This window comes from Rhipicephalus microplus, chromosome X (assembly GCF_043290135.1).
Source record: "Rhipicephalus microplus isolate Deutch F79 chromosome X, USDA_Rmic, whole genome shotgun sequence".
In the NCBI taxonomy this organism is placed as follows: Eukaryota; Metazoa; Arthropoda; class Arachnida; order Ixodida; family Ixodidae; genus Rhipicephalus; species Rhipicephalus microplus.
Window position 1 is genome coordinate 448,396,871 of NC_134710.1, and position 22,004 is coordinate 448,418,874.

The 22,004-nt window shown below is 42.3% G+C and overlaps 1 protein-coding gene across 2 annotated transcripts in view; it reads left to right on the top strand.

Annotated features, from left to right (window-relative positions):
• The window catches only part of LOC119160873 (peptidyl-prolyl cis-trans isomerase NIMA-interacting 1), a 43,148-nt gene extending 24,167 nt beyond the window's left edge, over positions 1–18,981 (top strand). For both annotated transcript variants that reach the window (XM_075880596.1, XM_037413142.2), the window contains exons 4-5: positions 5,375–5,597; positions 18,851–18,981. In XM_075880596.1, the coding sequence (XP_075736711.1) occupies positions 5,375–5,595 (221 nt within the window). In that variant the 3' untranslated portion in view covers positions 5,596–5,597; positions 18,851–18,981. The remainder of the gene's footprint in view (positions 1–5,374; positions 5,598–18,850) is intronic.
• Positions 18,982–22,004: the final 3,023 nt, after the last annotated feature.

Genomic DNA, 22,004 nt, shown 5'->3' on the forward strand with positions numbered 1-22,004 from the left:
CCTCCACCGACCAGTGCTGTGGGCATTCATCCCACCGATGGAAGGACACTGAACACAGAAAAATTTTGTTTTACAAATTTCTATACACTTTCTGGAGAAACGGCTGCAAGATTAGACACATCAGATGGTACGCTTTCTATTGCGACAGAAAAGCAGTGAAGGACGACCGACTGTCCCTTTAAGGGGGGACAAGGTACTTCAGACGAAGTGCCAAATATTTTCATGTGTTTATAAAGAAAATCACAGTGGGATTAAGTTTTTGATGCTGATTTCAAAAATGTAATTACTCTTTCTCTAAATCAATTTCTTAGATATCCTAAAATTAATTACCTATTGTTTGCCAGTAAATTACAAGAGAAATTTGTATTGCAGAGCTACTATTGGCACATGCCTGTGTACTAATGAACATAAGCTACACAACGGTAGCAGTGCTTTTTTTTTAATTTGATAGTTTTAGCAAGGTTTGTCGCACCTTGCATTTCAGTGTTGCAGACACACCTACTTTATGCTCCAATTTCTGGCAAAAATAAAATTTTTTGAAAATCTCAATCAAAAATTCACACCTACCATTGTGTAAACTAAAGATACAGCTACATATCGCAACAAAAATGACAGTTCTAGCTGCTCTGGAGGCAGAGATATCTTTTAGACAAGTCTGCAACTGCAGCAAAATTTGAATCCTGAGAAATCATGCAAAAAACACAAGTCCATTTTGGGCAGACAGTAGCATGGAAAAGCTGTTTATTTACAATGATTTGCAAATTCACCTTTCTTAGTAGGCACCAGGCATGTAATCCTTATGTTTTGCGTCACCTAAATGGCGTTTTTTCAATGCCCGCCGCATGTTTTCCGCAGAGGCACACTTGCGAGCTCATGCGGTCGCCTTGAACTCGCCTGCCGACTAGGCCGCTTACCAGTTCGGTGACGCATATGTGCGAGGAATGTACGCGCGTAATCCGATTTAAGTACTCCTTATCGACTAATCGCTCTTAAAACTGCAGATCTCTTCACTGAGTTGAATGCCTTTTCGTAGTCTTATGAAGGCTAAATAAAGGGGTTTGTTGTATTGAGCAGCCTTCTCCAGTACCTGATTTATTACATGAATGCGATCCATTGTACAGTAGCCTTTCCTGAACACACCTTCTTCTTTGGGTTGGTTGGAGTCGAGTGTTTCTCTTGTTCTGTTTGAAATTACTTTTGTAAATATTTTGCACATCACCGAAAGTATTCTTTGAACTCTTCAATGTCTGCTTTCATATGAATTAGTACAACGTTAGCATTTTTCCAGGTTGCTAAAACTTTTGCCATCTTGAGGCACTAAGGATAAAGTGTAGCTAGTTTATTCTTAGTAAATTCTTCTCCGTCCCTAATTAGATCGACAGTTATCCCATTATTGCCAGCTACGTTTTAACATCATATATCTCGTGCCGTTTCTAATCTCCGTGTTAGTTACAGATTGGATGACTCACGATTGGATTACTTATTTTTGAATTATATATAGTTCAGTGTAGAATTCCTCTGTCACCTGAACTATGTCAGTGAAGTTATTGGTAATAATTTCCATCTTTTTCTTGAGAGCGTGCATTTAGTTTTTTTGTTTTTCTATACAAAGTCTCTTTTCTGCAGTTTTAAGGCTGGTGCTCTTTTTTATTGCCCCTCCAATTGCTTTCGGTGGTGTACTCCGTTATGTCATGGGCTTTCATCTTGCTGTAAACTTTGTTGCCTCAGCATACTCTATTTTACATATTGAGTAAGTCCCCCTCATGTGTTGCCATTTTTTAATTAAGCCCTTCGTGGATTTGAAAGTTTCCTGTCTTGAAGCTTGACGTCAAACTTCGATAGCTGCTTCAGAGATCAATTTAGTTACTGTTTCGTTCATTTTTTTCATGTTAGCATTGTCCTCATCTCCTAAAGCTGCGTATTTGTTTGCAATTGTAATCTTAAAATCTTCTCACTTTATTCTTACTACATTCAGGTTGGGTTGTCTATTCATTGGTAATTTTGCTCGAGATTTTCTCAAATGAACCGCTTTTTTTGCCCTTACTAAGCTGTGGTCACTGCACTTCACCTAGTTTCCGACATCAAAGTCCTGTATTATGCATGTGTTTCTGCATAGAATAAAGTTTATTTCATTTTTGTTTGTCCGTTAGGGTTTTTCCATGTCCTCGTCTTATGTTTACAGTTTTGAAAAAGAGGTGTGCATTATAGGAAGCCTATTCCGCTCTGCAAATTCTTCTAACATCTTTCCACTGCCATTCTTAGCGTCAGTACCATAATTACCAACTGCCTCTTTCTCATTTTCTTTCGTTCCTACTCTTGCATTGAAGTCTGCCACGATTGCGGGGCACTGTTTGACTTCTATGTCGTCATGTGTGGATGTTGGGTCATACAAATGCACTAATTAGAGTTTGTATCACTTGTTTAGTTTGATAATGAGGCATTGTCTCTAATCTCATGATTGGGAAGGAAATCGCCGGGCAGATTCCAAGGGCTGAATGTATCGACGCGTCGACACGCAATGCAAAAGCTTGGACCATTGAGGGTAGGCCCCTTTAGTGGGCCAGCTATTGCCGGTTGTGGCCTAAAGGCCTAGCCAGAGCCAGCAGTTGACAACAAGAACAAAACATATTCTAAGTTATGGCAAATCAGTCCTTTTATACACATATAGATACATGCACATTCGGCTAGTCAATTCTCTATATAACTCACATCATATTCAATACAATGGCAACATGCAAACCAGTCACACTACAACTGCAATCTCAAGCAATACAAACTCTTCAGAACACTTAAGGACTTCCTATGTTCACCAATCATTCCAGCAGACAACTGTAATCTACAGGCACAGGGGCTCAGCGGAGAGGGAGATTATAGAAGCCCTCTTTATCCAGAGGGAGGGGCCTGATTGCATCAGCCACCCCTCTATCAGTCTGCAGGAAGGGGAGATAGCCTATCTGCAAGGTTACTTATAGGCATGCTGAGCACATAGTTTTAGTTTTTGGTCGATTCGTTGGGTTAAATTTGATGTCACTGCGGTATAAATGGTGTTTCCTGAATAAAATATTCCAGTTGCTAGTAGCGCGTCGTCCCGTGTACTTCTTCTCTGTTGTGTGTCGTTTTTTTTTTTTTTCGCGCCCCTTATCATCATGAACCAGCACCAACTCGCCCAACTTTTTACTTTACTGAATCATTCCAGTCCACAAATTCTTGAGAAGAGTTTTGAACGTTTCTCTTCAAACAAACATGGAGACTCCAGCGCTAGTTGTTATTCCTTCCGTCGCCGGCCCATTACTTGATTTGACCGCTTCTTCACCGACTGCCCTGACTCTCCGTCACCGCCCACTTATATTCGGCTGCGGTCAAGATCGAGAACATTCTACACTACTCATGTGTATGCAGCACAACGAAAGCCAGGGAACGTACTAAATCTTTTTGAGATGTTCTACTGCGTATACGGGCATATCCCATCCAATAATATAATTTTCTCAAAGTAGTCTGCAATCTCCTATTTTGCATTTATTTTGTGTGAGCTGTTCATAGCAATTATTGATTATAACACTATCATTTTCGTGGCACTTGAGTATTGTTATGAATAGGTTCAACTGTATGGCTGGAAGGGCCAGCCTCCTATTTATACAGGGTGCTTTTTTTCAACCATACAGATTTAAATAACAAAATTTTTACAGTAAGGATTGCTTTCACACACGAGCTCCACGTTATGGCAAAAATGTTTTGCTATAATTAACATGATGCTGTTGCGACTAATTAGTAACAACTCAAATATTTTTTTCATTATTAACTTCAGGGCAGGTGGTTATATTATAAAGTTGTAGTGTGTGCCACTTTATGGCATAACCATTTTTCAGAAATTAAAAAAGTTGCATGTGGTTCAAGATATTCATCATTGAGCTTGACGGGCGATGTTGAAACTTGTAGTGCAATGCACTCGCAAAGCGCAAGCATTGTGCTACGTCAGACAGGAACTACCCATAACATGAAAGTGAAAAGCTGCAAGTCATCTCACATGGGCCAATGCATCACCTTAATTCTGCACGTAGTGTTTGGTGTTTATCTGTTTCTGTAGAACTATGCATAGAAAAACTAAGATGTAGTACAGTATAATGTTGGTTAAACTTTTCTTCTTTCGCCTCCTACGCTGTTATGTCAATATCAGTGATAGGTCCTAATCGCCAGAAAAGCATTTAGGTACACCTTGGAAATGAATTAAAATATATACCAATCATTTACTGTGTCAACACTTTGTGTAGAGTGTCTTTGCATGCGATGAAGTCTGTAGTAGCCTCATCATTTGGTGTCCCAACCAACGGTTGGCAAAAGCATTGGACTACACTCAGACTCACTCAAGAAATATATTGAGCTGCAAGGGCTCATACAGACTCAGGCTCACTAAACATTTTCTCAACCAAACTCACTTGGACTCAAACTCACTGACTTGTTACTTAGGTGGACTTGCTCAGACTCATGGCTTGACCTGAGTCTGAGTGAGCCTGAGTGAATTGGCTCATGAGTCTGTGAACATAACAATAGCTTTTCCAATCATGCTGTCAATGCTCATTATTGCCAAAATCTCACATAATTCATCCTGTACGTATTTGGTGCCTTCTCCATATTGTGCGTTAAAATACGAGTTATCAGTGATTTCTATCTTGTACGGACGTTTTGAGAAAGTATTATGTGACTCACACAATATATTTTTACTAGGAACGTCCCTTGAAAGAGTTTGTGGGGCGAGTTCATGGCACTCCATCCCTCCTCTAACCAATGGAGGTGGTGCATGAACACAAGTGTGTTTAGATAGATTTGAGTATTAACGCAAGCTGATATGTGGCTGATAGCATTGCATGAGATAATTAAGTAGGACCATAGGTGGAGCTCACTTGAACTCTGACTTGCCAAAATTTTCCTTGGTCGGGCTGCCTTGTACTGAAACTCATCCAAACATCAATCACCAGAACTCACTCAGAAGTCTAAACAAGTGTGAGCGAGACAACTCATGAGTGTGCTTGCCAACCTATAGTTTCAACACCTTTTAACCTGTTTGCTCAGAATCAAGTTCGTCACCACTATAAAAAATGAAGCAATTGTCTGCATAACAAAATAGCCTAATACTGATGTACAAATGCCTGAGACCTCCTCTAAGCATTTGGTAATCTTGCTAAGGTCTGGATCGAAAAGACGTGGGGCATCCTTGAAAACTATGCGAACTCCTGATTTATGCTAAAGATGATTCCTCTTCATTCAACAAGCAGTGACTTTCAGTGTGCAGAAAAAAATTTGTGACAACTCTACAATTTGTTTAAGCATTTCCTGAGGTTTTTCCTGAGGCATCTTTTTTTTTTTAATCATTGTACAGGATATCGGGAGCAAATAGTGTCGGGAAAGGCAACCTTTGAAGAGCTGGCGAGCCAGTATAGCGACTGTAGCTCTGCCAAGCGGAAAGGCGACCTGGGAACATTTGGCAGGGGCGCAATGCAGAAGCCTTTTGAGGATGCCGCCTTCGCTCTCAGCGTTGGGGAGCTCTCAGAGCCAGTCTACACAGAGTCAGGCATCCACCTGATCTTGCGCACTGCCTAAAGGTAAGCTGTGTTGACTTCTCAGGGCTGCACAATTCTGTCAATTTTATGACAAAAAAATTGTTTGTTTATAGCCAATAATTAGACATTCACCAAGAATTTGTCAATTTGCATTTGTCTGAATGTGTGGCGCGAGTCTAGTGACTGCGTGAGAGACGTACATGGTACCCCCACTGATTTTGGGCAGAGTTGAAAATATGCCAACACACACTCTGACGATGTGACCGAATGTATGTTGCCTGCTAATGCATGGAATAAATTGTACTGTTTTTGGTGTTCTGCTTTATTACTTAGACATACATATAACTTGTGAAGCAACGAAGTGGGGTAAAGAATTTCTATGGGAACATTGTAAATTGGTTTGCAGAATGTCTGATTAGACAGTTTCCAAATTTAGTTATAGTATCTTTGCTTACTACTGATGCCCGTGAAATAAAAATAAATAAAAGTAAATGAACGTGAGCTTGTTGGTACATAATCATAGTGGTAAACAGTCCAGCACAGCAGGGAGAAGACCAGACAGGACCAGAGCTGTTGATGGCAACCTTGACGAGCAGCGCTGGTCTTGTTTCGTCTTTCTTGTCTCTGTTGTATTGCGCTGTTTTCAATGGACAACAACAACAGAAATATCGGCAGATTGCACGTTTTGCAAGAGTTGGTTTCATGTGAACCAGTCGGCAACTAAGACATGCTGAAATTTTTCACCTTGAGACACGTATTACGAGGTGTGTCAACGTGTTTTTGTAACTGCAGTAGTTGCATGCACATCATGAGCTTACCAGGAATGTTTACTACACTGCATTTATACGGTAATTTATGATGGTATGTAATGTCGGCAGTCAGTTTAGAGTAAAAATGTCGGTATTATTCAAACTAAGTGCACTTTATGATGTGATAATGCAACTTCCATAAATATCTTCTAGTCGCATATTCCTTTGGGGTGGAGCAACATTTGAACATAGCTTGCTGAATCATAGGAATACAAATGTAGTGTTTCGCAGGGGAATCTGCGCAAGCAGGCGTTTGGTGTGTGGCAACACTAAGAATCCAAACCAACGGGGGGGTTTCGACCTACTCTCTCGCCTCGCCATGCATGCCTTAGCTGTGTCTGGTGAAAAGAAGATGCTGGTGGTTGAGCCGGAGCTGAGTGTTTGTACTTTTAAAGCCCCCGGCTGGGGCAACACACCTCTTTGGCCCGGCTTCACATAGACCCCTGGGCTCACCCACCCAGGAAAAATCGGCGGTTGCCTTTTCCTATCCACTCTCCCCTGTCCTCTTCTTTCAAATCTTCTTGCCTTTTTGTTCGGTCTTCTAATCCTTTCCGATACGCCCTGCCATAGAGGCTAAGGTACTCGGTTGCTGACCTGCAGGTTGCGAGATCGAATCCTGGCTGCAGCAGCTGCATTTTCGATGGAGGCGAAAATGCTGTAGGCTCGTGTGGTCAGATTTGGATGCACGTTAAAGAACCTCAGGCGCTTGAAATTTCTGGAGCCCTTCACTACAGCGTCTCTCATAACCATATGGTGGTTTTGAGACATTAAACCCCGCATGTCGGCCAACCAAAAGCTTGCAAATACTTCTCATTTTTCGTAGGTGGCCTGGGTTAGCATTGTGTTCTATATCCAGCCTTGGATATATTTTATTGGGTTATTGGTTTATTGGGTTATAGCAGTATGTCTACATGTGTTACCCAACCATTGTAGCATCCTCTTGTTGGGCTTGATGGTGAGTGGCTGCCATAGCAGCTGAATAATAAAGCACTTAACGGGCACTCCTTTCCCCCCACTTTCTGATCGCTCTCTCAAAAGAGTGCACCGAAGTGACATTGAACTTTTTCACACCCTACAAAGACAATTTCCCCCGGTATCACGTAATCCACAGTGAGCAAACCAACAAGCCAGTGAGAGGTGTCTCACCTTCCCTTGTCTCTAAATGCCTTAAAAAAAAAAAAAAAACTGGGACCACGATATAAAATCACTGAAATGTCAAGTGGAGATCTACTTCTCAATACCTTTGTAAAGCCCAACGTGAGAAACTTCCCAGCCTTGAGAGGTTCGGACTTATTCCTGTAACTGTAACAGCACACAAATCAATGAATACGGTTTGTGGTGTAGTGACAGATGATGACCTGATTACACGGACTGAGCAAGATTTATTGTATGAATTGAAAGAGCAAAATGGGATTGTTAACAGGATAAAGACACACAAAGATGACAGAAGAATTCCAACCAAGCATCTGATCCTCACATTCGACTAGACGCTCGCAGTGATGGAAGTGCTGCGCCAATTGCGCCAAACTGCGCCAAGACAGAAATGCTGCTACATGCTGCGCCAAATGGCAGTTTTTCGCGTATATTGCGCCATGCCTGCGCCGAGGCCAACGTTTTGTGACGCTCGCCACCACGGCCAATGGTTCCGAAACCAAAACAGTGCCGAAAAAGCAGCCAAGCCAAGCCTATCTTCAGCCACTGCTAGCCGTGTGCGAAGCGTTGGCTAGTGGCCAGAGAACGTCGCACCAGTCACACGTGCTGGGCGCATTGGCCGTTCCGGCAGGCAACGAAATGGCTTTTACGAGGAAAGGTAAGCCTGTGACATGTGTCGTTGACGCCTGTTTTGTGTTGGCTGATGTGGATATAATGCTTGAAAAGTTAAAGTTGAAGTGTTCGAGCCTCCGATTGTTATTCTTTGTAAAACCCTTGATGTTATAGTGCTGTTAAACCTACTGTTTATTGTCGCGTTTTTGACGCACATTTCGTGCTGTTTTTGGGCGCATTTGCTTTGGATGTCCTGCTGTGACACCAGTAGCCCCTAAAAGTACCGGAATTATCGAGGGGCTTGTCTTTTCTTTGTTCGACATAAGTCCTATTTTTATATCGCACATTATTAGCTCTGAACTGACGTGAACAAAAATATAAAAGGCACGAGTGCCAATAGGTGCATTTATTAGCAAGTTATTCGTGGAGACTTGTATTGCGGGATCACAGCTTATTATTTTACATTGTTTGTTTGCGATTTGTAACTGTCTCCACGCAGCACGGTTCAGCGCAGTAGCGGCAGTAGTTCGTACGAAGTGACCGTGCGGCATCAGCAGCCACGTGTTATGTATTGATGTGCGCATGAAGTTAATATCGTGTAACCTTGATCTGGGCCATATCGCACTTATCTGTACTGACTGAACTCATAATATATCGAATTTTGGATTTTTTAAAATTGGTCGGTAGCATATGAAACGCGGTTGTGAAAATTAACAGCGCGCCTTTCGCCGTGGATTTTTATATAATCATAGCATTATATAATGATATTACCGCGCCTTGCGATACCTATTTCAATTATTCTTTGTGCTATAGTGTGGCAGCGCATCACCAAGCAGGGAACACCAGAGCTTAAATTCAGTCGAATATCCGAGTGGGCAATTGACCTTTAAAGTACATCGGTTGCGGCGGAGCGGTGTGCACGGAGAAGCCAAACGAGAACGCAGCGGGGTTTGATGTCGGTCGGAATTGCGCCTCCTAATATGGAAGCAATCGCGCGCATTTGTACTAGGCAGGACTAAGCGCGAGCGTCTGAGGGTAGTGGGACGTAATCAGGCGCAACATGCCCGACTTTCCGTTTGCGGAGAGGCGCCTTTGACGCGGCGATTTTGTCGTTGTTTGGAGTCTGTCTTAATTCTGTAGAACGGCATCGCGAAGGCGATTCTTACAATGCTGGTAATAGTTTTGCCTCGAAATTTCAGACACTATTTTCTCTTGCTCAATTTACCGTGCATTTGCAAAAATAGATATCCAAGTTTGTGTTTAAGTTGTATTATCAGAAGTTTGTGTGATCAGGGCAACATTTTCTTTCAGGTCGTCAAAGCAAGTTTAATAACCAAGTGCTCAATGAGATTGATTCCAACAGTGACATCATCTCTGTTTGGTGCAGACAAGGGATAAAACAAGAAGAAGCATTCTGCACCATCTGCAACACTATCATAAACTGTGCACAGCATGGTGTAGCGGCTGTCAAGCGTCATGCTGCCAATAAGAGTCACGTTGAGTTGTGCACTCAACATAGAGATGCTTCTGGTGTTCTAAAGAAGCCTGCTACTAAGCAAGTTCAGCTGGAATCATGCTTTGCAACTGGGCCATGGCTTTCGGAGGCAGACCGTGATGCTCGAGCAGATACTTATTTTGCGCTTGGAGTGGCGTTGTCTGGGATCCCTTATACATACGGGGATGTAGCAACGAAGATGATGCCGTTGATGTTTCCAGACTCTAAAATAGCCAAGGAGTTCCAGTGTAGTAGGAAGAAGCTATCATACATAATTTCAGATGGCCTAGGTCCATATTTTAAGAAGGCAGTCACAGATGAACTGAACAGGCCACACACATATTACACAATTCAGATCGACGAAACACCGCTCCCAGAGCAACGCTGCCAACAGCTGGGGTGATGGCCAGATATTTTTCTGATACACAGAAGGGTGTTGTTGTTGAGCATTTGCGCTCTTATCACTTGGGCTCTGCAACAACAGAAATCTTGCTGGCACATGTCAAAGAAGCCCTGCAAGATTTGCCTGCAAGGAACATGCTCTGCTTTTACAGTGACAGGCCCAACGTCATGCGAAGTTTGAAAAAACGTTTGAAAGAAGATGTGAATCCAGCTTTGCTGGACATTGGTGAATGTAGTTTGCACAAGGTGCATAATGCATTTGAAAAAGGTCTCGAAGCATTTGGTGATACTGTAGAAACAACGTTGCTTGACATATATCACTTTTTCAAAAATTCAGCCGTACAAAGTGCTACGCTGAAGGCAACACAGAGATTCCTAGGCTTGCCTGAAAATGTCCTTCTGCGGCATGTGAGCTCGCGATGGCTGACGCTGAGTTCAGCTTTGGATCGATTTATCCAGCAACATGAAGCTGTCAAGGAAACAGTTCTGGGTGCCCAACAAAAAAGTCGAGCGGGTGGCAATATTTATAGGCGTCTGAAAGAAAATCTGATGAAAAAGGATCTACTTCCCAAGGCAATCTTTCTTCGAAATGTCGCAGATGTGTTTGTTGAGTTCTTGACGTTATTTCAACGACGGGAGCCACTCCTCCATATATTGTATGAAGAAATGGTGAAGCTTGTGAAAAGAATTCTGGGACAATTCGTACTGATCGGTGCATACAGGGACTTCACAGGAGTGGAACTTCAATACCTTAATGTAGAGTGCTCTGCGAATTGGAAACAGGTAGTTGAAATTGGTGGAGACACTGAAAATTCCATTAATTCTTTCACGCCTGAAGAGAAGATGTTTAGAATAGGTGCACGTAGCTTTTACATTCACGTTGCGAAGTATCTGCTTTCAAGGCTGCCCTTTGGCAATCAGGTGCTTAAAGATCTCAAGAGCATTCATCCAAGTGCTGTCAAGGAGGAGAGCCCCATTGTGGCACTCAGGAATTTGGCACAACAAGTGCCAGAAGTGGTACCACCGCAGGAAGTGTCTGCTCTGATGGACGAACTAACGCTCCTCTCCACAGAAGAGTTTTCCTCTAATCCACACGAGCGTCTCGACGATGCGTGGCAACACATATTCAGCCTCTTGTCAAAAGACGGTGGTCCCAAGTACCCCCGAACAGTGAAATTTGTTAAAGCTATGCTGTCGCTTGCGCATGGCAATGCTGACGTTGAAAGGGGATTTAGTGAAAATCGCCGTCTTCTCCATGAGCGAAGTAACCTTTCAAATGCAAGTGTAAATGGATTGCGTGCTACTAAATCATTTTGTAGCCGGTATGGCCAAGATGCCTCAGCCGTTTCTCTAAAGCCTGATATGATCAAAGCGGTAAAGGGCTCATTTAAAAAGTACCAGGAACGTGTGTCTGCAGAATGATGTAAACCCTCAGCCAAGAAAGCCAAGCTTCACCAAGACTCCGTAGGAAGCAAAGTGGATGAGCAGCGAAGTATACAGATGGATATCGATTCTGCTAAGAAGATGCTAGCCAATGCAGAACTGCTTATTGCAAAAGGGAGGAAGGCTAAGAAGTTTGATGATATTGAAAGTGGACAAGCATTGCTCAAGGAGGGTCAGGCAAAACTTGCTAGCAGTCTTAGCAAGCTTGAAGATTCAAAGAAAAAGAAAAGCTTAAGCTGTGCACGCCTGTAGGACTAGTCTCAGTTATGAGGTTTGCATGTGAATGTCACTGTGATGTTTACTTCTTTTTTAGAGCTGAAGTACTCTGTTTAAAGACTCATGTGAGAGCTTTTCTGTGATAGTATTGCATTGTAATAACTGTAAAATGATACCTGATAGTGCAAAAATGGCAGGCATTCTGCAAATGTTGTGTGTTCAGTAAATGTGTTCATATTTTAGTTGGAAAATTTGTTAAGTGCAATATATAATCAATAATAAATGCAATTATTTTCAAAATAAAATTTATTTGTCGTGTTCCATGCACATATCGGTACCTACCTGCTGCAGTCAGACTGCTCCAAACAGTAGTTAGCTTGCTACAAACAGGACATTTTTGTGCTCCAAGCGCACTAATTCTTGCTCCAAACTTCCATTTTTCCTGCTCCGAAAGCTGCTCCGAAATGCCAAAAGCCACTTCCACCACTGCGGTCGGGACTAGTTGGCAATCTGTGTTTTCTGGACAAGCTTTGCGTGAAGTGCAATAAGTAAGGTTTGGTGGTACGCAAAAGAACTTAAAAAGAACGCCCAGGCCATGCACAAGCGTTTCACGTCAAGGTGAGCAGAGATTATTGCGTGATGGCACAAGAGGAGAGAATGTATTGACAATTTCAGTGGATGAACCGTGGTGGCTATCCAACGCATGTGGCCACTCCCCCTCCTGCCATGCCAATGCCAGCCACCTCGGGGCCACCAGGTGGTGAATCTTATCTGCACGGATCTCTGTACAGCACTACTTAGCTGTTGCTGCTGTTTTCTCGGCACGTGTAACTACGTCACTGAACTTCAGCCACTCCGTTCGCCATCTACAGGAGGAAAAACACTACAAATACGCCATCATTCGCCATTGCTCTTCATTTCAGCAGCAGTGGTTGCGACTGTGTGCAAGCATTGACCCTTGTTTTCACTCCGTCCAGGTTCGTTGCGTGTTGATACTTCTTTCTGTTTTGCGTTTTTTTTTCTCCATTTCTACTGCTACCTTTGACATAGATTGTTTTATTGTGTGCCTTGTATTTTTGTTACCTCTCTTCATTGCTTATCCTGAAAATGCCGACTTGCACGGGATTAGCAAAGGAACTACAGGCTCTTCGGCAGGAGGCTGTAGTGATGAAGACAAGCCTTGCGATGTTCAATGAGCTGTACGAACATGTAAAGAATGACAATGAGGCACTAACCAAGGAAAACAAGGTCCTGAGAGATGAGAATAAGCAACTCAGTAAAATGATGTGTGATCTTGAACAATATTTGCGGCTCAATAATATTGAGCTGAATGGAATTCCTGAGACAGAGGGCGAGAACTGCCTGACAGTTGTCCAAATTATCAGGGAGAAGATTGGTTGTCCACTTGCTGATACGGACATTGACACTGCGCATCGGGTGCCTGCAAAGATTGGAAGCATCATTATTGCGCGATTTTGTTCGAGAAATAAGAAGGTTGAATTTGCGAATAAGGCAAGGAAGGTGCAGCTGACTTCCGCAAATATTGTATTTCCCCAAAGCACAGGCTCTAAACCAGTGTATGTCAATGATCACATCACACTCGAGCGTAAACGTCTGTTTGTGCAGGCCCTTGCCCTAAAAAACAAATCAGTAGAATCACCTTTGGACCGACAACTGCACGATTAATGCTAGGAAAGCGGATGACAGTCGCTTGTTTCGAATTGCATGCGCAGAAGATCTTCGCATATTCTGTTAGATATCGTATCACTCCTCAATTTAAATCAACCTTCGTTTAACGTGGCTGCATTCTTGGGCCAGCAAACATCTGAATTGCTTCACGAAAAGTCACCAGCGCTATCGCTACTGCATTTGAACATTCGCAGTCTTAAGAAACATCAGGATGATCTTGTCGCATTGCTCTCATTGCTTGATCATTCATTTTCTGTCATATGCTTTTCTGAGACTTGGATATCTGACAATTACGGTAACTTGTATGGATTGCCAGGTTATTATTCTGAATACTGTAATCGAGAGTTTGGTCAAGGCAGGGGCAGTGCCATACTTGTCAATTCATCCCTAACATACACACGCCATCTTGACATCATGTTCAACAATAATTTGTGTGAATCAGTCTGGCTTGAATTTAACCATAATGTTATACCACTCAATAGCCGTAACACTATCATAGCTTCCATTTATAGGTCACCTTCATCATCATATTCCGACTTTTGTCTTCAGTTTAACAGCGTCCTTAACAACCTAGTGAAAAAAAAATAAAAACATCTTATGGGACAATTTTAACATGACTATTATTGATCCTGAAATCGAGTCGTGCCTCGAATATATGCACTGTTTACACGCTACTGACTTTACTTTGCATATTTTCACACCAACTAGAAGCAATCTCCTAGGTTCGAATACAATAATAGATCACATACTCTAGAATATTTCAAGTGATCACACTGCTGGTGTGTTAGAGGATAGTCTTACAGATCATAATCCTGTTATTTTCATTTTGGATTCTAAAAATACCAAGGCGAGTAACGTTTTCACTAAACGCCGATTCGATTCAGATAAATTTGGGCAAATAATTAGCGCAGTCCACTGGACTTTGGTGACTCGTGAGGACTGTGCAAAAAAGGCTTTTGAGTCTTTCTCATAAGTAATTGCCAAAGTATAGACGCATGCACCACTTCGGCTACTGTCACGAAGTGGTATCGTTCACCCAGAAATCCATGATCACTCATTGTTGAAGTCTATTAATAAAAAGAATAACCTTCACAAAAAACTAATGTCACAGTCTTTCAACATTGCATTAAAATCCCGCTTCCAGAAGTATTCATAGATATTATCTTCTTCATTTAAGCTTGGTAAGCGAAACTACTACCAGGATATTATTTTTAAAAATATGGGTAACACAAGTCATTGCTGGCAAATCATTAAAGAATTTGTGAACAAAAAGGAGTGCTTAGCAACCACAACAAAAATAAAACAAGGGGACGAAATGTATACCAACCCAGAAAAAGTGGCCATTGCAATTAGTGAGCATTTCTGTGCATCTGCGGAAAAGCAGCAGTCAGCAATTCATGTATCTGATATACCACGGTGTAGTCATTCATTTTATCTACATTCGACATCCGCAGATGAAGTCATTCAGGTCATCGTATTATTGAATACTACGAGTGCTGGTTTGGACAATATTGATCCTTTTAAAGTGAAACTAGTCTCAGGCATAATATTCCAACCTTTGTCACTTATTATTAACAAGCTGTTTTCTGCGGGTGTGTTTCCGAGCTGCCTTAAGGTTGGTAAAATAGTTCCCGTTTTTAAGAAGGGCGATAAGGCTTCTGTCCACAACTTGAGGCCCATCTGTATCCTCCCTTTTTTTCGATAAATTAATCGAAAAACTATTTGAAATAAGATTAATGAATTATTTTTGTCTCCCTTTTGCCCTTTTGTCTCCACAACAATTTGGATTTTGTTCAGGATATTCGACTGAGCTGGTACTAATCACCTTAACTGAAGAAATCAAACAAGCTAATGACAGAGGACTACTCGTGGGATCCACGAGTAGTCCCACAAGAAAATGAACACGGTATCACATTTATTGCTTCGTATTGAAGAGAGGGGCAGAGGGGCCAGAGGCTGCTGCGTTGCTTGAAGTAGCTCACGAGCTATCTTGAGGCATAATGAGACTGCTCGTGAACTTTCTGTGCTACTAACCTCTGCTTCGGGTTTAGATGACTGACAGTTGACAGCACGAAAGCTAGAGTGATCATTGTCTCATTAGCCAGCATTCTTTTGAGTTCTGCGATATCGGCAATGTCGGATCTAAAAGATACGACTTGTTAGTTTCACTTATGCTCTTAGCAATGAACGCAATGCCAATAAGTTGTATGCTATACCAAATAATAAGGCTTGACGTCATTCGTGAGGTGCGTTAGCGGCAGGGTTGCAATTACCAAGGTCCACGCACTTGCAAGAACTTGCTGCACGCGTGGTCTTCTATATCCGCTACCTGGGTGATTGAAGACGCCCGAAACATCTCTTGGATGCCGACGCATGTACAGATGGAATCAGATTTGTCTAGAACGTCCAGCTGGCCACTACAGCTGGTGTTTTCTTCAGAGTTAAGTAAAGAGAGACGCCATAACGCTACCAAGCGTGGTCTTACTGCATGTTAGGCCCTTGTGCTGTAATGTAAGCATCAATCGAAGCTTGTAGCTAACGTGAGATAGAAGCCGTGGCTACTAAGTGTCAACAGGTACGTGCTTCACTGCTCTAGACCAGTTTGATTCTATCTGTACAGCACGAACAACACGTACGAATGGATCTCCGAAATAGCACGACGATGGCGTGGCTGCCATTCGATCAAGGCTCAGTGCCTCTTCAGAAAGCGAAGCACTTTTCGCACAGTCTGTTCGTGTTGATAGTAGAAGGTAGAACGGTATACCAGCCGTAAATAGCTCGTGCGCGAGCGATAACACCCTTAAAGTCAAAGTTATTAACAACGCCCCTCCCCCTCGCATTTCTAGCTCCTTCCTGTCCCTTTGACGCAGGCGAAGCATTCCTCTCTTCTTGAGTAAGAATCGATTGGAGGCCTGGTGCATGGGTATAATGTTATCGCATCCTGCCTCAATGCAAAGGAGATAGGTTGGCTCTTCTTATCTCTGCTTTAGCCGTGTTTGTCGGCCCCGTTTGTGCGTTTTTACCTGTGTGTAAAACGCGATGTGCAGAGCGATGTTATCGATTGGGACATTACACAAAACATGACAGCCAGTGGCCTAGGCGGGGGGGGGGGGGGCAGGGAACGTGCACCCCCCCCACTCTGAAGTTGTTTTCGCCATGGCATATATAGCGCAAAATAATCTTTTGACTGCCCCCCCCCTCAGATGGCAAGCCCCCCTCCCAAATTTTTAAAATTTTTTGCTACACTCCTGGCAATAGCAAAAACCAGTTGAGAATGTCCATATAATTGCTATCTCATTAAAAACAGAATAAATCTTGCCTTCGAGTTGTCTTAGGCGTATGCATAAGTTTAAAAAAAGCCAAACTACCATTTTTATTATTTTTTTTCATGAACTGTTTTCTAGAGGACAACAGTAGGGTGTTTTTGGAGTATGGACAGAATGCGCTAGTCACATAAAGTATTGTTGCAAAAGTAAAAGAAGTTTGTTGAATTGTGTAGCTTCAGCACAGAGATGAGTGCTGCAGAAGGCTCGCTTTCGAAGATTATGCCTGTATGACATCATATTGCGCCCAGCAGTCTAATCAGTTGCGAAGAAAAAGAACCTTTCTTTATTCTTGAAGTCATCTTAGGGAAATGCTCTTGGGACCATGGTAGTCTCTAGCGTTGTGCGTCACGGCGTTTGTCTACCACATTAGCTGATAGCCACATAGGTGTATTTATATTGGTATTTCATGAAGTACAGTTTTATTCAACCAGTATTCTGTTTGTTTGCTGTGAAAATAACAACTGAACAAGTTTTTCCAGAATGCTCAACAGCATGGCGCTAATATTTTTGCATTATCTAATGAAATAGGGAGTGGTTCTAAGATGATTGGCTCCATGAAATTTTCAATGAATCTAAATATTTCTAGCTCATCACACGAGCCTCAGAATAATTTTTCATGTCCTTGAATGTAAATGTAACTTGCTTTTCCTCCAGGGTTTAAAATTAGCTGCTCAATATTGCTCCAAAATGGAAAATTTTACTGCTCCAAAGTGCTCCAAAATGAAAATTTTGCTTCTCCGAAAATTGCTCCTTATCGGAAGACCTCGGTGGCATCACTTTAAATGTTATCTTTTTTTTTTCATACTGCTCCAAATTTAGTTTTTTATGACAAAAAATAAATTTGGATTTTAGTGCCCGAAGAGTAAAATTTTTTCTGCTCCAAAAGTTGCTCCAAACTCTATTTTGGCTGTTGCACTTCTGTGTAATGTGACGAATACTCACTCCACCCTAAACAATCATATTTAAGCTTTATGTAGTTTCTTAAAATACTATCCAATGTACAGCATCTCACTTACACCACTAGGGCCACTGCAGAATGTGACAAATTGTCACTTCATCCTAAAAGGTCATATATAAGCTTTATGTAGCTTCTTAAAGTACCATCCGATGCACAGCATCCCACTTACGCCACTGTATATGATTTGAGTTCAGCCTCGCTGTATGCACACCGACCTGCAGTGCGACAGCCCTTCTCGCTACAGGTGAGGAAACTAACTGAGGAAATGGATGTTCCTCTTGAGCATGTATTAATGCCCCCTGCGAGGCTGTTGCCACCATGGCAGTGGCAAGTATTAAAGTGCGACATGTCTTTTGGGGATTCAACTGGGCACATGCCAGAAACACAGAAGTGCACTACTGAAAACTAAAGTAAAAATACTCATGCACTGAGTTTTTTACACACGCATCAAAATCCAATGCCGGGGTGTCGGGCGAAGCAATGTGGTGCCTGCGGCTCGTATAAACAAAAGCGAGCTCCCGGCGAATGGCGGTGCTTGGCACCTACATCGACTGGCTACGGCGGTGTTTTCCAGGAAGCGTACCTTCGAGAACGCATAGTGATGTTGACCGGAACATCTCCGTCAGCCGACCATATGACCAGGCGATGGGCGCAAGCCATTGCGAGGGTCTCTGTCAAAGACAGCAACAAGCTTCTACACAACAAGCTCGGGGCTCCAATTCGCGACTTCAAGTGCTCGTCACAGACTGCGACTCTGCTGCCCTAGATGGCCCGACAACACTGGCATTGCAAATCATTGTATATATGGTGGATGAATCGTGTCGCACTGTTTTCAATAAATCAATCTGCTGCATTGACACAAGCTCATTTCTTATGCAATATTTAGACCATAAACGAACAGGCTGGTTGCTGTACAAAAGAAGCTCTATAAGCAGTTAGGTCAGAACAACAACTGTAATGAAATTTAAAGAAATACCAAAATCGGGTCAAAGAAAATTTTCTCATTTAAATGAGGGCCATCTATTGCTAATAAGTATTCAAATTTTGTAAATATTTACAGTCCTTTCTAAAAAATCGGACAGATGATGTTTCACTCCATTTGTAAACATTGTAAATGAAACAATTTGCTGACTCGAATAATTAACCACAATTCTCATCTTTTTTTTTTCTTTCGCATGAACTTTTGTCTGCAGAGTGCCTCCAAGGTGCGATTTGGTCTGCAGCAACATCAAGAGCCAGCCTAGCCAACATTATCACAGCGCAATGAAGCAAGGATGGACAAACCATGGTGTGGCTGTAATAAAAAAAATACTGCCCTCCCGAAGTGCACTACTATTTAATTGTGCTTATTGCTTGATAAAACAATTTCCTTGAGGCGCCGAAAACAGTGCTGGAAAACCTCGTTAGTGTCACGAATAGCCTGAGCCTCTGGCAGTAGCTTCCGTAGAGACGCAATTAACATCCTGAACGTTTACGCAACGATAGCTTTTTTTTTTCCAGCAATCTTTTTCTTGTGAACACGTAAATCATCGGCACAGAATACTCGGTCTGAACTATGAGCTCCATGCATCGCGTATAGTGAACAGCTATACCAAGTCGAGACGTTCGTACTGAAGCGCACCGCACTCCCTACGTCGCTTTTTCTACAGCGCTGCTGTGGCTCAAGAACGTCTCACGGTATCGCGTTTTCAGACGTGCACCATCTATATGTACTCTGATAACGTGTGGCCCACCTTGTATGTTGAAGGACAAAATCTGTCAGGCGCAGCCAGGGTGACCCTGTGCAGTTGTGTATCCCGGCCGTGAAAGTCGCATTTTGAAGGTGGCAAAGTGGTAGAGGCGAGCGTTAATTTCCTCCTTTTCGACTAGCTTCTACACTAGCTAAGGAGAAAAGATGTTTGAGGTTCGGAATGGGTCCCCTCGATGACTCGAGTGCACGGTGGCAACGCGAAGAAAGAGACGTCCGGTGAAGAGGCGCTTTATTGCAGCCTCAGGCATCTGCCCGAGACCAAGCCCGAACTTCCGCTCTCTCTTCCAGATTAAAATATCCTCTTTTCAACCCTCGGTTGAACAAAGGGTCTTCAAACAAACCAATCACACGTTGGGGCTCACATCATCACAACCAATCGCAGAATCATTTTCATAACAGGCACTACATTAGTAAATATCACGTTATGAAGTACAACACGAAAGGGGATAGGTTCTCCGCGTTTCAAACTCTCTCCCATGCCAGGCCGTGTATCAGCCGACCTCTGTCGGTAGCCGTTCTCACGCTCGGGCTCCATCAACTTTCTCATTAACCTCACTTTCTAGAAGCTTCGGTAAGCACAGAGATTACACCGTCTGGTCCTGTGCGCTGACAAGATGTGCATGCGACAGCGAGGCGCCCCGCCATCCTAGCAACACTCGGTAATGACGTATAGCGCGGGAGGATAAGCTCGTGTCCATGCCGCCACAATGTCTCGGTCAGCCCAGTGGTCGAGTCCCGGCGTCATTCTCAATGGCACGCGTGCATACCAACAATGGCTTAAACTCAGATGGCGCCGCCTGGCCTGCTTCTTGTCAGACGCTCTTCCAAGTAAGCCTTCCTCTTCTAGTCCCAAACGGGGGCGACCTTGACGGCTCCGCTCGTGAACCGTGTAAACGAAGGAGTTTGCTGCTGCAAAAAATTTGAATTGGAGTTCTATAGAGTGCAGGCTCATATGGACAACTAGTAAGGGCCATGAGCCAAGCACCCTCAGCAAGGGTCACTTTGGCCTGCTGTATTTCTTGAAACAAAGTGAGGACATATAATGTTGTAGCTTACTTGCAGCTATATTGAAACCTTGTATTGAGTGATATAAGCGGGCTTCGATAAATATGTTTGGTTAAAATTGGCACAGGCTTTCTTTTTAGATTCTTTTTCGAAAATAAGGTTTTTTGAAAAAACACTTTTTTTTAACTATTTTCTTCTTCTATCATGCTGCGTCTAGGAAAACAATCTATTGTTGAAATGATATTGTTCTATATTAGTACCCTTCTTCAATTTTTTACGTGAAATAAGAAATGCGCCTAGGGGCACTGATACCAAACTTTCCGTATTTTAACCGAGTTCGCCAGTTTTTACTTTTTTGGTTGTTCTTACAGTTTAAGGAAAGCATGAATGTAATTTTCTGTGGCACATATTAAAACAAGAAGAAGAAATTGCGACACAACGTTTACAATGAGAATTTCATCATCTACGAAATTGGAAAATGTCATGGCAAGCAGTAGCGAGACGCACGCGCGGCCACCTTCAAACTTTTTTTGGCCCACTGGGATCACTTTTTGGAAATGAAATTTGCAATTTCGTGCACCTCAAATATAGCCGCGGAACATATAAAAAACAAGAATAAACAAAATATCGCTCTGACATGCGTGTTTGATCTCTCGTGCTCTTTAGTGTTCTCCACACACATGTTCATATTTAGAACAATAATTTCAAATTAATTGAAGTGCGAGTCAGCACTCCTTTAAAGGGGCACCCTGGCCTGAAGGCTAGCATTACAAATTTTTCAACCGAGTCCGATTAAAAGTTTGCACGCTTGCTTAGTTTGTTGTCACTATTAAAAATGCAGTTATTTTTTCTATAGCTTCATAATTTGATTATAAAACTAGAACATTTTTTTACCCACAGTGAAAAAAGTATGACCACTCAACAAATTCAACTGAGATCGGCAGTAAAAAGCACAAAACACAGACACAACAACGAAAGCTCTTTTATGACTCTGTTATTATTTACTATCGTAAATAGGCCAAAGTCCACAGTTTTGAATGAGGCCATGCAGTGGCTACATGGAAGACAAATTAAAAAAAGCTTGGAACAAAAACTTTCAGAGCTGCTTGCTTTGTTGTCTGCTCAAAACATTTATAGCAACATTCTGCAAAAATAATTATATCTATTATGGTTTGATCGATTGCAGGAAATGTCATGCTTGGTGTACAAAAATGACATTTTGACAGAATCAAAAGAAATGTCAAATTTAATTGAAGGGAATCACTAATGTTGCATGTAGACACTTATAAAACATTAGTAAGCCCCTAGGAAATGTCAGTTAGGGCACAGGCACTTTTGTGGCACTTTCTAAGCATGCACTGCACATGTTCTGCCGAGCAGAACTTTGTCCAGATCACGGTGTAAAAATATTGTAGGTGATGAATATAGTGACCGGATTTTAGGCAAATGCTTATTTTGTTCCTTGCATTCCTATCATGTCACTTTTATGTATGGGCATGAATAAAATGTTAAGTAGAGGTTTTATAGCGTTTTAAAGTTCCTATAAATGCCTATTTTTGACGCTTGTGCCCGAATTCGTATAAAGGCCTATA